Below are 14,253 nucleotides of genomic sequence, written 5' to 3'. Positions count from 1 at the left end.
TTTCAAAAAAATATTTGGTGTAGAAGAGTTATGAATGATGTAGGAAGAAAATCTCTCAACTTTACACTTTTGATTGAGGGTTTTATTTGTATCCCTTTTTTCTCTCCACACCTCCACTCTACTTTTTGTAACTTTTAATAAAAAAATATCCTTTCAGAAAACTAGTTTCTAGAAGATTTTTTTTTTGAGAAATTTAGATCTTCTAGAAATTAATTTTCCGAATGTATTTAATATATCTAAAAAAATAACTTTCGGAATGTATTAAATTTAATTCTAAATAAGTTTTCAGGACATCTACACTCACTGAAAAAAATGCAAAATGGGAGCGAATGCAACGCCTTCGAAGGGGAAGAACGGCAGTGAAGTAAAAGGAGGAAGGAGTGCCAGAAAAAGGGAGTGCCAGAGAGTGAAAGAGAGGCGTGTGCCAAAGGGGGAAAAAGGAGTATTTATAAGACATTTTAAAATTTAGAAGGAAAAAGAAAAAAAAAAAGGGAAGGGGGGAATAAACAGAATAAGAAAAAGGTGCATAAATAAAGAGACACGTGATTTTAGTAAAATTTTATGCTAGGCAACGTAATCTAACCCAAGACTGATCCAAAGTATGTCTAAAAAAGTCTCATTTGAGTCGATTCAATTAAATTTAGGCTTCCAAGCCAAACACAAGATAATGTACCGACATACCATAACTTTGATACTTTATTTATGGAAAAAGAAAGAAGTTACGGGGAAAGATAGTGACAAATAAACTCTTTCCGTCCAACAAAAGATAAAGGGCAGAAGTGTAGGGAAAAAGTGGATAAATATTAAATATCATTACCCATTATAAGATTAACAAATAAACAGTTAAATAAGAAAGCAATTGCTAACAACTCGGGTTAAAGCAACCACCAAGATTACACTTTGTTTAAGTTATATTGACATCCCTAAAGTTTGATAAAATTTCCTTCATAAAACCACCTTCCATACAGCTAAATGCAGAGTACAATATGTAATTCTTAGAATTAAAAGGGAGGCTCCAAAATTTATGAAATCTAGCGAATGATCAACATAATTTCCCAACTCTTTGTTTTTTATACACCAAGCCATTAACAACTTAAATGAGTGAAATCCCCCATTCCGTCGTCTTCACCAAGCTGTCAGTGAAACCGTCGTTGTTTTGGCTTCCAAAAAAGGGAATCCATTTTGTATTTAAAAATAAAAATTGTAGATCAACTGGTAAAGTGCACAGCAACTGAACCACCCCTTGAACCCCAGCCAATTAAAGAGTGTTTTCAGAAAGCATATATTTACTCAGGATTTCTGAGCCATTAATTCACAGGTTACTACATCGTCCATGGATGAAGCAGACCTCCCAGAACCTATGACAGGAACTATGTTGAAGATTGGCTCCTCACCAGTTTTTAATTTCTTCTGACTCATTTCCGAAAGTTCAAAAAGAGCATTGCAGAACATAGGTTGTAATAGCTGCACTGACATTTGAAGGCTTACAGGGATGTAGAACCTCAAACTCTGCATAAGATAAAAGTGTAAGAGAATGATCAAGCTCATAAAAAAACACAAAGGGGGAGTGGAAAAAAGCTGATGGCCGGCCTTTCTTATCTTCAAATAATTATAGTCTGGTAACCTTTTTGTTAAATCACTTACACTAGGCTCTACTGTCCCTTACTTCCAAGAGGGACAGACCCCAAAAATGCATGGATAATTTTTCAAGTGCAAAGAAACGTGATGGACTTGGAGATGCATAAATTATCTGGATCTTAAAAAAGTGATGATTAAAGAAAGCAAGGAACTTCTAAGCTTCCTTCATCTCCCTCCCCCAGAGGTTTGCCGAATTTAGGACAGTCCAGAATGGAACTGATCGATGAAAATTGTACATAAAACAAGAAACGGGTTTTGTACATAATGCAAAACTAAAATATAATCCAGACAATGGAGGACTAAAATTAATCTTTAAGAAATATACTAACCATTATATCTTCCCAAGCAAAGTCATCGTCTGTCATAACTTTGTCAAGAAGGTAAATGCAGAACTTTGATATCTTCTCCATATGTGCCTTTGGAAGAGAATGCTGACCATTATTCACATATTCAGCAGGCAGAGAATCAAAACATATCTTGGCAGCCAGCTCACTAGTAATAGACAGTATAATGGCACATATCTTTCCAGAAATCACACATTTCTGAGTGCAAGAATCATGCCAATTTTCCGGCTTGAAACCCCAATAACTTGGTGGTGTCTCCAAACAAAATCTTTCTGTTACGACCTCAAATGCTACATCCGTGTCATCCTCGACATAAAGAATAGGCTTTACTTCTACATATGCTCTGGAAAGTAAAAATTGCAGATGCCCATGACATAAATATTGTGAGGATATATTATAATAATTAAATAAATAAAAACAAGAATTCAATATAAATCCCTTCTAGCCCCTCATATCCTAACCACAAAAAATGGAAGACAAAAAATAACCAGATGATAGGTCAGATAATGTCCCAAATCAAAGGAATCAAATAGATGTCCATTGTAGATTGAAGGATCTTGTATCTCTTAGTTTAGGTTTTGATTTTGATCTTTTTACATGCCAAAACACATTTTATAGGTACAGCATTGTATTGACTGTTTAGATAGGCATGTGTGTGCTTAGAATAGTTTATATATCTTCGACATGCTTTAGGATAATCATTCATGATGGCTTGATACATAAGTTTTTGTGAGCAAAACAAGTTTTTCATTGTGTAATTGATTACAAGTTTGTGTAATCTATTACAAGATGAAAAGACTAGCACAAGAACCAACTTCTACTGAGATTAAAATCATTGAATTAATCAATTATAAGGCTTGGTTCAAGTAAAGCATAGGCTTTGTATATCGAAATAATTGATTACCATTTATCGTAATTGATTACAAAGCATCTAAAACACTTAGATTGCTTGTTGGACATTGAAATAATTGATTACCACATATTGTAATCGATTACCACGATTCTAAAAATGCAAAATAATGGTATTTAATTAATCGATTACAGTTACTTGTAATTGATTAAATCTGTTTTTTTTCTACTAAATCTATAAATACCTCACTTGTTCTATCTCTTATATGACTTTCTGCGAAACTATCACTTCAAAATATTTCTAAGAGTCATCTAAAGAGGTTTTGATGCATTTTCTCTCAAGAGATTGACACAGCAAAGATCTTGGAATCTCCATCATGGGTTGATCATTGATAAAGCTTGAAGAAGTATTGATATGCACATAAAAGGTGTATTCAATCCAATTTTGATTTCTTTCTAGTTTTTTTTAATCTTGGTTAGGGTTACCAAGGGGTTTTAAGTTGATAGGGTTTCAACTCTTGATTTTTCTGTTGTAGGGATCAAGGAAAAAGTAGATTTAAGGAATTGCATGTGCATAGCGATTGTACTGGGTTTCTAATAGTGGAATATTCTTCTTAAGAGTCTTAGAACAATTGGATGTAAGTCCTCTTGAGGATTGAACCTGTATAAATTCTTGTCTTTGATTCTCTCTTTTTCTAACCCGTGGTTTTGTGCATCTATCCTGATATGTGTGAGCCATAAAACTCTATTTTCTAAGATTTTTTGTGTATATTGATTTGTAAAACCTTGATTCAAACCCTTAGGCCTGAACCTGTCACATCCTTTCTTTTCTCTTGTATCTTATCTCACTATTAATATAAGTGGATGCCAAGTGAGACAACAAACTTGAGCACTCTTTCACAAGTTTTCTCTCTCAAGTGACCCAAAATCTCTTGGGTAACTAAAACTTCCCCCTAAACTGTTTTGTGGGTATGCCTTGAAGTCAAGCAGCTTATGTGATATCTTAACAACAAATGCTCAAGGCATATGACAGGAGACAAGACCAAATTTGTCTCTTTGAAAGCAAAGGAGAGAGGTTTTGTAACCTATGGGGACAACAACAAAGGAAAAATTCTTGGTGTAGGTAACATTGGAAACTCACTAAATACTTCTATAGAGAATGTGTTGTATGTGGAAGAGCTGAAACACAATCTATTGAGTATTAGTGTCCACTTTTTCTCTTCCCTTCCGCGCAACTTTATTCGTTTTGTAATAATGCAGAAAACAGTAAACTGATAAAAGACACCCTTAAAATAATGTGATAGAACCAGTATCATAACAGCGAAACCTAATATAAACAGATAGCAAAACAATTTTTTTTTTAAAAAGGAAAAAAATAAAAAATTATAAGTTCTAAATATATAAATGGGCCTCCTTTACTAGTTGCAGACCCATGAAAGCGTGAATCTGTATTGATAAATAAGAGGCACAGTGAAGAAAATAAGGACTAAGGGTATACCCTACAGTACCTTTTAGGTAGATCAGGAACAAGAACATAAAGGAACAAGGGATCTAATGCTTTGTAAGTGGTTCTTTCCTGTAAATGGGAGATCTTCATCTGTCTAAGGATTGTTTCTTGCTTCTCCTGAATATCAAGTCTCTCCAATAATGAAATATGTTTAGAACAGTAAATAACAAAAGCAATTGCAGATGTCGTTATTGAACAATTAAAGCATTTTGCCACCGCTTCACTGTTTTTTAGTGCTTGTTCCAGTTCAACACCAGGGCCTCCCTTGCAAAGATTCATTGTTGGAGGATCAAGCCCCAATTGACCAGCCATGTGAAGTATACCCTCATGCAAGGTTGCCTGAAAGCAAAAGCATTAGGAAGACAGAAGTGCCACTAGATAACATTTGAAATGTCATAACCGTATCAGGTGCAGAATTAAATGTTAGATATACGAATGACAGTATACTAGGTAAGCACTTGCATTATTCAATTAGATGATTACCATGCACTTTACCCCTTTTTTAATACGAACATCCAGAAATGAATCCTAACTCTCAAGTCAAGACACATGGAAAGAAGTAGAAATAAAATTCAGGCAACTAAAGTATTAGTTTGATTTTGGATTAGTTAATTTTGTGCTAAAAAAGCTTACAGTAAAGTAGAGACTACGGCTTAAAAAAGTAATGTATTAGTCGACTACAATAAGCAACTACAATATGCAGCATTCCTGCTTCAACTTCAACTGCTTTCAGTTGTGTCCCAAGTCAACTTCCATAAACAGGATAGAGATAACATGTGCAAACTACTTGTTCAGATAATAAATAATTGGGTGCTGCTGAGATCAATGGGGTTTACCTGGCTGTATGGCCCAATGCAACTAGGTGCCCAAGAGGAAATACTCTGTACATGCAAAACCTTTTTATCTTTATTGTTTGCTACCAGTACTTCAATGTATGCTCTGCTGAAACCCATTTCTATAAGAGGCATTTCAACAGTACTACGAGACGGAACACCAAATGGACATTTCTCCTGTGTTATAAACTTCACATATGTCTCATTTGCCTCAGAGAACTTATTCATGTCATCAATGTAAAGGTGAATATAAAGGACATTCTCCCAGCCAAAACCAAGGCCCAATAACTGTGATTCAATTTTCCCCAAAACAATCTTCAAGTCTTCCTGCAAACCTGCTTTACGAAAATAAGACAAAGCTGTGTCAAAGAACAAAATAATGTCAAAGTGTAGGAGACAAAACAAACTATTTAAGAACAAAGCAGAAAAAGTAAAGAAGAATGATTATGACCATTGCATGAATCTTGCAACCAGAAACATATGGAGAATGTGCCCTTGTTATTTGTTCTTGAGATGTTAAATTTATGTTCTATGTCATTAATTGGGTCAGCTCTATAATCTACAGGCTTGCATGTGGCCTCACATCCTTCTACACTGTCTTGCACTTCAAAAACAGATCCCAGTTTCTGTGTAAAACTCTCATGTATTTTGTCTTGTGATTTTAAATACTGAACATCTGCCTTATTTTCCAAATGAAATGCCAGGGGATGAAGGATTCCGACAGGAGCTATGGAATCTGAAGAGTGCATCACAACTTGATATTCATCAAGCACAATGCGAGCATTCTGAAAAAATTTAATGAATTAATAGAAGAAAATGGAAGAAAAATATTGATAATAAATGGAGACCCATATTTGGTAGAACCACAAAACTGATATCAAAATGAATGAGTGCAAATTGAATTCTCAAGATTAGTAGTAATTGGTAGAACCACAAAACTGACATCAAAACGAAGGAGTGCAAATTGAGACCAGTTTTATGGATGAAAGCTAAAGATCAAATGGACAATGGAAAATTCACAATGTACAGTGTGCAAACCAAAGCTTCAAACCAAATAAAGCAGTGGTAGACCTCAAAAGGAAAAAATAAATTAGTTAACCACAACAATGGTGGTGGTATGAACTCACAGAAAAGAGCGGGCAATCAAGAGTTAATGTTTCATATTCCCCTCCTTCACCACAAACATTGATTCCATACAATCTGCAAAAAAGGAGTTACAAGAAAGGATAGGGTGAAATGAATAAATGAAAACAACAGAGCCAAGTTACTCTAGAAACTTTGAAGAATGTACGCAGATATTGCACAAAAAAAAGGAGGGAGAATAACTTCTGACATACTCTTTCAATTTATGTAAATAAGCATTTAAGAAGGCTAATTCTTTACCCAAGTGCTTTGCAGGATCCAAACCCATGGCAGCTACCTTCCAACATAGATAAAGCATTAAATTCCAAACTAACAATTATTGAAGTACATACAAAAACAAGTTTAACATAATTCTTGGGTAGAAGGAAATGCTTTCACTTCTTTAACTTTTTATTTTTGCTACATTTCACTCATAAGAACCACCCAGTAATAAGAACAAAGGAATTCCCTCCCGGTTACAAATGAAAAAGAAAAAACACAGAGCAATAAGTATTTGAAACAAAGTTAAAAACAAGTTATACCTTCACAGTTACAGCTACAATTCCATTTGTAATCTGCTCAGGACCAAAATGGAGTTAGGATTATATGAACAATGTTAAAATTCTAATACGCAATCACGTGCATGCTATCAATTACGGTGACAATAGTCCAAAACACTATTTACCATTTCCTGGAGAAGCAATGACTGATCTTGTTTCCATAAGTATGCCAGAGAAACAAGGCCTAACCTTGAACAAACACTTTCCACCCGCAATCTCTGATAGTCAGATGCAATGGCTCCAGAAGAAACTGCACTAACTGAGGGTATCTGCCTTTTAACTTCACGTAACAAAATGCACAGGTCTTCAACTTCATCACCTTGAGTTTCTTTGTAACCAAGCTCCTGATGCCTATCGAGAAAATATCACTTAAAGGTTTAAACCAAACATTATTATAATTTAAGATGGTAGAACTAATGTAATAGGTTATTGCTTCAAAGGTTAACCAACCAATAGTCATCAGAAAACAGAAGTGTTGAGGAGATTAAGAGAGAGATAGGGAGAGAAGGGGGCAAGGGGCTGGAATCATTCTAGCAGACGATCAAGAACCCACTGGTTAGAAAAGTTAGCATAAACATTTGTAACTTATTATTATGTCAAATAGTGGCTAATAGTGCACTATCGCAGCAGAGTGGCCTCAGGCCGCTATTCTAAACTTGTAGCAGATCACTTTCATGTAACAGGAACTGTAGCAGCTATCCTTGAAAATCACAGCCATCTCAGCCACTATGGTTGACAGAGGAAATCCCCTCTTTACCCCTGTGCTTGTGCATTGCTGAACCTATTTTTTGGGGAGATTTTTTTGGGATTTCAGTCTACATTTGAAACATAGAGTTCATTGAAGCTCTCTTTCTCAGAAGCTTAAAGTTATTTGATTCCTTGACTTCTGTTATTATTGACTAATGTGTGTTTAGCTTCAAATTATGACTTTTTGATTATTAATTATCAATATGTCTCTCCTTTGAAGTAATTTTTATTTTTGAACATTTATGTATTTGTAGTGTAAAATATTTAGTATTTATCTCAAAAAACTTCAGAATAGCAGCCATCTGGCTAGTACTTGTATCACACTATAGCAGATTTTGGGTCAGCCACTCGACACAGCTATATGGTATGGATAACTATGGAATGTCGATAGGAATTTAATTACACGTTGTAATTGCTCTTATTTAACTAAAAGTTAACCTAACCTACTGATTTCCCTCAAATAAAACAACTGGTTTTATCAAAAGATTTATAATTAGAAGTCTTGCCTTGAGGATCCTTGTATTCGCCTCCTGAACAATGGCAATCCCATGCATTCAGCATATCTGACAATAATTTGATGCCCAACCTGTGGAAAACATTGAGCAGCCCGTTTTCATATTCATTTTCGTACATGAATGGAAAAACACTATCCACCAGTAAATAATAAATACAAGCATAGGTCTAAGATGGTGACTCCCACACAGTTAAGTTCATTTCTTTATATTTAAAAAAAAAATACATACATTACCAAATTAAAAACAAATGACAAAAATTTATAAGGAGGAAAGTGTCAATAAAGAGCAAGATGGTCAAATTAGCTGCAACTCAAACTTAAGGAGAGTCAAGAACCTGCTATCTCACCCATTACCATATCTTAATCTTAAAGGGGAGGGAATTTTTTGTTATCTCATTGTTTCTTCAGTTATGAACCACATTTGAAAAGAAGAGCTGATAAAAAAAAACATTTGAAAAGAAGAAGGAAAAAAGTCCAATTTTTTCTCCAAATTTCACCAAAACAACAATAACTTGAAAGTTAGAATTGAGCAATGGAAACAGAAGAGGGAAATGGAAGAGAGAGACATACAGTTTGGTACATGTAGCTATCGAGCTCGTCCACGGAATCATCAAGCGGCATCAAATTGGCCAATGCAACAATCTATTGCAACACAAATTATAATTAGAATAAATAAATAAATAAATAAATAAATAAGATGATAATGAAAATTAATTTTGGGAAAATAGAAAAAAGAAAGAAACCTCATGGCCATAGTGAATAGCCTTCATCATGGCATAGCAACTGTCTTTACCGCCGCTAACGAGTGCCACCACCTTCATCGTCGTCGTCGTCGTCGCGGCTTACCCCACTAAGCGAGCAGTGTTGAGTTTTAGGGCTGCAGCGGCAAAACGCTGCGTTTCGGGTTGGTTTCCCTTGCAGAGCCTAGAAATAAAAAGACCTGATTGTTTGTGTAATTCAATTCCTCACGGACTTGTGTTATTTGCAGCCCTCTTTAGTTACTGGTGCACTCCCTTCTATAAAAGCGATTGATTAAAACAGCGTGGGTGGAGCCTTACAGTTTTGGAGTGGTGGTGGAGGGTTTTGTAAAAACTTATAAGCCACAGAAGAACATAACGAGGGTGGGTGGATTTTATGGCTTCCTTAGAGTGTGATTTAGGGTATGCTTAAATTTTGTGGCCTCTTAAATCTAATTTCCAGAATAACTATATTTTGTAAAAACAAGTTCATAAAAAAAATACAAAAGGGAGGTGTAAATAGTAATTTCCTTGTGTTTCTCAGATGTTACAAGCTCTCGTTTTGGGCCCTTTGCTTTGGGCTTTTTCCTTCAAGTTAAATATTAGATTTTTTAAAATGCTCTTATTCTTTTAATAGAAATACATTAATAAATTAATCCTATGAATGTAGTTTAATCATTTTAATGATTTTTATTTAAAAATTCATTTTTTAAAAAAAAACTTGAGAACATATTGTTAAGAATCATTGATTTTTTTAAGTATTATAAAAAATTATATTTTTAAATTACCAAAATTAAGGTATTTGACTCCCTTATGAAATCTTGAAGTATCCTACAAACTTTAGTCATTTGATCTGGTTATGAAACTAATTATTTTTTCGAACCTAAGTCACACTTTAAGTTCATCGTCCTTCTCCAAGACATTTCCCTCAAACTCAGTTGGTATTGGGTTGTAAAAATTTAGTTTGTAAACAACTTCAATTTTTTTCACAAATCCATATTTGACAAAAATGAGGAAGCTCTAACAACGACTAGTTTATGGAGTTGTCTATAAAAGTCCTAAAAATAAATGAACTTCCAATTTATTAAGCTTATTTATTTCCAATCATTTGATAATATTTTGTGTGAATCTTGTAAATATTATGAGCATTGTTAGTTACACCTAAACTTAAACTTATGAATCTAGGGTTTTCATTTGTTAATCTTGTACAGTTTGGTTAAACTTACACGGGCTTCTTTAAAGAATATTTGGATAAAAGACCTAGAGAGGCAAGTGAAGTAACACTTGGGATATTGCTTAAAATGACAAGGTTAAAAAAAATACTTTTTGTACAATTTGAAACATTGTTTCTGTAATTCTATATTGTTAGTGAAAATGCTAGTTGTTTCAAGGGCTCTCTCTCACAATGAACATAACATCTTTAAAGCCTATATAAAGACTTGAAGAGAAGATTTGAGTAACAAGTTAAAAACAAATCATCATAGACAAAACTTATGTTATGATAAAGTTTAAACAATTACTTCATGCAATGCAAACTTTTCTTCTACACCCAACATTGTAAGTGAATTGATAAAATTGTCCTTCACTTAAAATTGAAAACACCATCCCCTACACCCATCCCCTTCCTTTATTGATGTTGTTCTTGTGCTCCCATGCGTCGGGATGTCCCGTCCTTCACCCTCCGTTCATCTTGTGCTCTGTTGCGCCACGATCTCCTCTTCCTTTGTTGTGGTCGCTATCACCGTGAGTCCCCTCCTCCCCGTCTAAGATTTTATGCGTTGCTTTAGGGGATCCGTATGCTCATACAAATTCCCAATTTGTGTTTTTAATTTTTTTATCATTTAATAAATTATTAATTTACTAAAAACATTATTTAATTAATTATTTTATAAATAACTATTGTCATTTATTTTTAAAATGTATTTATTTATTTAACTATATTTTTTTATTTAATTTTATTTTTAATAATTATTTTATTTAATAAATAATTTATTTATAGAATTTTGTTTATTTAAAAATGAATGTATAAAGGGACATCATCTATCTTTCACCTCCAAACACTAGTTTCGTTCACAGCTTAAAGAGACACTAACATTTTCTACTGTCAATTATGTTCGAACTAAATCTTTTCTGTATGTCCTATATTTTCCACTCCTTTCAAAATCAATTAAAATATATGAAGTCCTTCCTCTATTTCGTATATGTATCTAATCTCATAATCACCGCCACAAAATCAATATCATATGCAACAGAACGAACCTAATACAAAACAACATTACAGGTGACAAACACTACAAAAAGAATAATACATATTTAGTCTTCAAGGAACATTCATTTACTTACTTTAATTACAAAATCATATCAATACCTGAGAAGAATTCAAGACATCAAAACAATCAATATTTTTAAAAACACTAGGTTCGTCTCAATTTTCTTCATTCACATTAACTTCTTCAGACATTATGTTGTCATATATATACTAATCTAAGTTCATCTTAAAAAAATATTCAAAAAAATTCAATGACAAACTAACTACCCCTAATGACATCATACATAATTCTAATTATTTATAAATAAATCTATTTATTTTAAAAAACTTTCATGTTAAATGTTTTTTTTTATGTCTTCTACACTATATGAGTATGTTGATATATCAATAAATATATTTTTTAACATATACCATCACATAATATTATTATTTTTTAGTGTATTTAATAATATAATACATTGTAATTCATAAACATATATATCAAAATTTAGATTTCCATAAACTAATATATGACATAATTTTATTATTTTTTTACTTGCATAAAGTAGTTAACATAATAATATTTGGGCGGGTGTGCGTGCGTGTGTGTAAAAAACAACTTAGTTACAAATTATCAACTTTTTTTATTACAAATTATCAACTTCTTTTTATTAAAAATTATCTTGCAATAAATTACTTACGAATTACTTGTTAATATTTTTTTAGTTAATTGTAATTCATAATATTAATCATATTTTGATGGTAAGGACTAAAAGGGAATCAAAATATAAACTATAGGATTAAAAATATTACTTTTAAATTATAAGGACTAAAAGATAATTAAAATACAAATTATAAGAACTAAAAAAATCAATTTTAAACTAAAAAGGACTAAAATTATTAAACTATAGGAACAAATGAGTAATTAAACATATTATAAAAAATATAACTAAATTTATAAAAAAAAACATTAAAAATAATTTTTTAAAAATATTTTTAGATTATACGGATTAACAATCTGTATGCTTCTTACGAATTGCTAATCCATAAATTTTATATGAATTACAAATCCGAATGTTTATTAATATAGATCAAAGTTGTAGAAAAAAAATGTACTTTCGTTGTTACACCGCAACACCAATCACCACGACAACCACAAACTACCAATGAAAGAGGAGTTCAACCAAACTAGACACAATAAAGAAGGAGGAAGAGAAGTTAACATTAATAGTTTTGGACATTTAAAGAAAGTGTTAAGTGTATAAGAAACTAGATATCATTATATAAACTTTGGAAAAAAAACTAAATATTAAGTTATACCAAACATTTATCATTGAAATTTACTTTAATAGATTTTAGACTTTTTTATAAAATAAATAATTAATGTCATTTTTTATTACAAAATCATCTAAATTATATTTCTCTCCCAATTTTTTTTGCCGGGTTCATTTCTGTTTGTGAAAACTAAGAATGATTTTGTGTTAAAAAATACTTGGGATTTGACAATCTTTGGATTGAAATTGTTGTTGATTATAACGAGAAGGGACATAAAGAATATTTATTATAATCATTTGAAGGAGAATTAAACCTATCAAATTAAAAAAATAGTTGTCCTTTCAAACTTTCCGTTTGAATGAAACATTTGTGATTTTTTTAATACTATGTTTTGCTAAAGGTAGCAAAACGTTTTAAACTTCACAAACACATTATTCAACTCTCTCATATTATGTTTATTTTATTTCATAATTATATTGTAATTTATATGTTTAAAAGTTTTTATTTATTATAAATTTTAGTTTATAAAAAAATATTTATTTTGTACAATGGACATATTTTTATGCATAAAAAATATTGATTTTATTAAATATTTATGTCTATATTATAAATTAAAATGTCCAATTTTTCTTAAAAAAATCTCTCACTTTCTTTCTCTCATAGTTAAACATTTTTAATATTTTGTTTTTATAAATATACATTTCTCATACTATTTCTATAATTAGAAAAAAATATTTATTAAATTCATTATTTTTATTTTATATACCTTTTTTAATCACATATTGTTCTAGTATGTCAAAAAAGTCCATATTAATAAGTACTTGGGACTAATGATATTTTATAAACACTCTTGTCTCTTAACTCATTTAGGCGACTTTTAAGAATAAAATTATATGAGACTTTACATCAACATAAAAGAAAACATGATAGAATATCCTAAGATACAATTAAGGTTAGAACATTGACTCAAAAAAAAAGGTCTAGACCACTCTTATATCAACCTAAATTGAAAAACTTATTCTGAAATGTCTTTTCTCTTTACCCACCACGAAACCTTTTAAGCTATGTTTATTTAGTGATAGATAATAAAATATAATAGAATAAAAGTGTCATTTCAATATTTTATAATTATATGAAACAATAGTTTTATTCCATTGTTTGATAAAATCTCTCCTCTATTATCTTCATTCGCAAAACCTTGAAAAATTCAAACTCAAATTCTACTAATAGTTTTCAATAAGTTTTAGAATAAAATATATTAACACCTGATAATTTTTTTATTTTTTTAAATAATTAGAAAAGTTAGTATCATATGAGACGTTAAAGTAGTAATGTTTTTCAATCAATTAAATAGTAATATTTTTAGTCAATTAAAAAATCATATAAGAATAGAAAAAGAAAGAATTCAGACTCCCTGAGATTGTTTGTTTTTATGACATATGATAATCTTCTATTCTATTATTTTAGAGGGATCAATGTAACATTTTTCACTAATAAAAAGAGGATTGGTGTAATGATTTACACCTAAGAAGAGGATTAAATTGTAACAAATATTCAGAAATTAAAATATTTTTTTTGTACGATTCAAAATAAAAAAATATCAAATGTATTTAGGGCAAACCTCAATATGTAATTTACTAAAAAAAAGACGTGTTCAATATTAAAGAATCTAAAGTGCAATTCACTCTAATATTTATTATCTATTTATTTTCCCACAAATATAAAAGTATTGCCTGTCATGGATGGCTTTTCATAACAAGTCATGGATGGCTTTCTCTCCATAACAAGTGAGTCAAACTTGTTCACCACTTGCTCAATAAAGTTACTACTGTGGACCCTTTGCAAAAAAAAAAAAAAGTAACAAAGAAGCCAAAACAGA

At 31.3% G+C, this 14,253-nt stretch overlaps 1 protein-coding gene across 3 annotated transcripts; it reads right to left on the bottom strand.

Annotated features, from left to right (window-relative positions):
- Positions 1-797: 797 nt before the first annotated feature.
- LOC114400147 (diphthine--ammonia ligase) lies at positions 798-9,247 on the bottom strand. 3 transcript variants are annotated; one of them, XM_028362444.1, is made up of 12 exons: positions 8,858-9,247; positions 8,685-8,756; positions 8,107-8,186; positions 6,979-7,204; positions 6,836-6,868; positions 6,509-6,591; positions 6,299-6,371; positions 5,623-5,956; positions 5,175-5,509; positions 4,340-4,677; positions 1,968-2,325; positions 798-1,509 (listed from the first exon to the last, which is right to left on the bottom strand). In XM_028362444.1, the coding sequence occupies exons 1-12, from the start codon at positions 8,933-8,935 to the stop codon at positions 1,291-1,293; spliced, it is 2,229 nt and encodes a 742-aa protein (XP_028218245.1). In that variant the 5' UTR covers positions 8,936-9,247; the 3' UTR covers positions 798-1,290. The 3 variants fall into 3 exon arrangements, with proteins under 3 accessions (XP_028218245.1, XP_028218246.1, XP_028218248.1); XM_028362445.1 differs by having other exon boundaries at positions 5,175-5,506; positions 8,858-9,246; XM_028362447.1 differs by lacking the exons at positions 8,107-8,186; positions 8,685-8,756; positions 8,858-9,247 and having other exon boundaries at positions 6,509-6,587; positions 6,979-7,156.
- Positions 9,248-14,253: the final 5,006 nt, after the last annotated feature.

Source organism: Glycine soja, chromosome 19 (genome assembly GCF_004193775.1).
Source record: "Glycine soja cultivar W05 chromosome 19, ASM419377v2, whole genome shotgun sequence".
Classification (NCBI taxonomy): Eukaryota; Viridiplantae; Streptophyta; class Magnoliopsida; order Fabales; family Fabaceae; genus Glycine; species Glycine soja.
Note: the sequence above shows the minus strand (reverse complement) of the source record. Positions and strands in the feature narration are given on the sequence as shown.

Bases quoted from the DNA above. Each gene is read 5' to 3' on its own strand.
- LOC114400147 (XM_028362444.1), bottom strand. From the start codon at position 8,935: ATGAAGGTGGTGGCACTCGTTAGCGGCGGTAAAGACAGTTGCTATGCC. The intron at 8,187-8,684 runs GTATGTCTCTCT...TGTTTTCCACAG, and splicing joins ATAGCTACATGTACCAAACT to GTTGGGCATCAAATTATTGT. The intron at 2,326-4,339 runs GTACTGTAGGGT...TTTACTTTCCAG, and splicing joins GTTCCTGATCTACCTAAAAG to AGCATATGTAGAAGTAAAGC.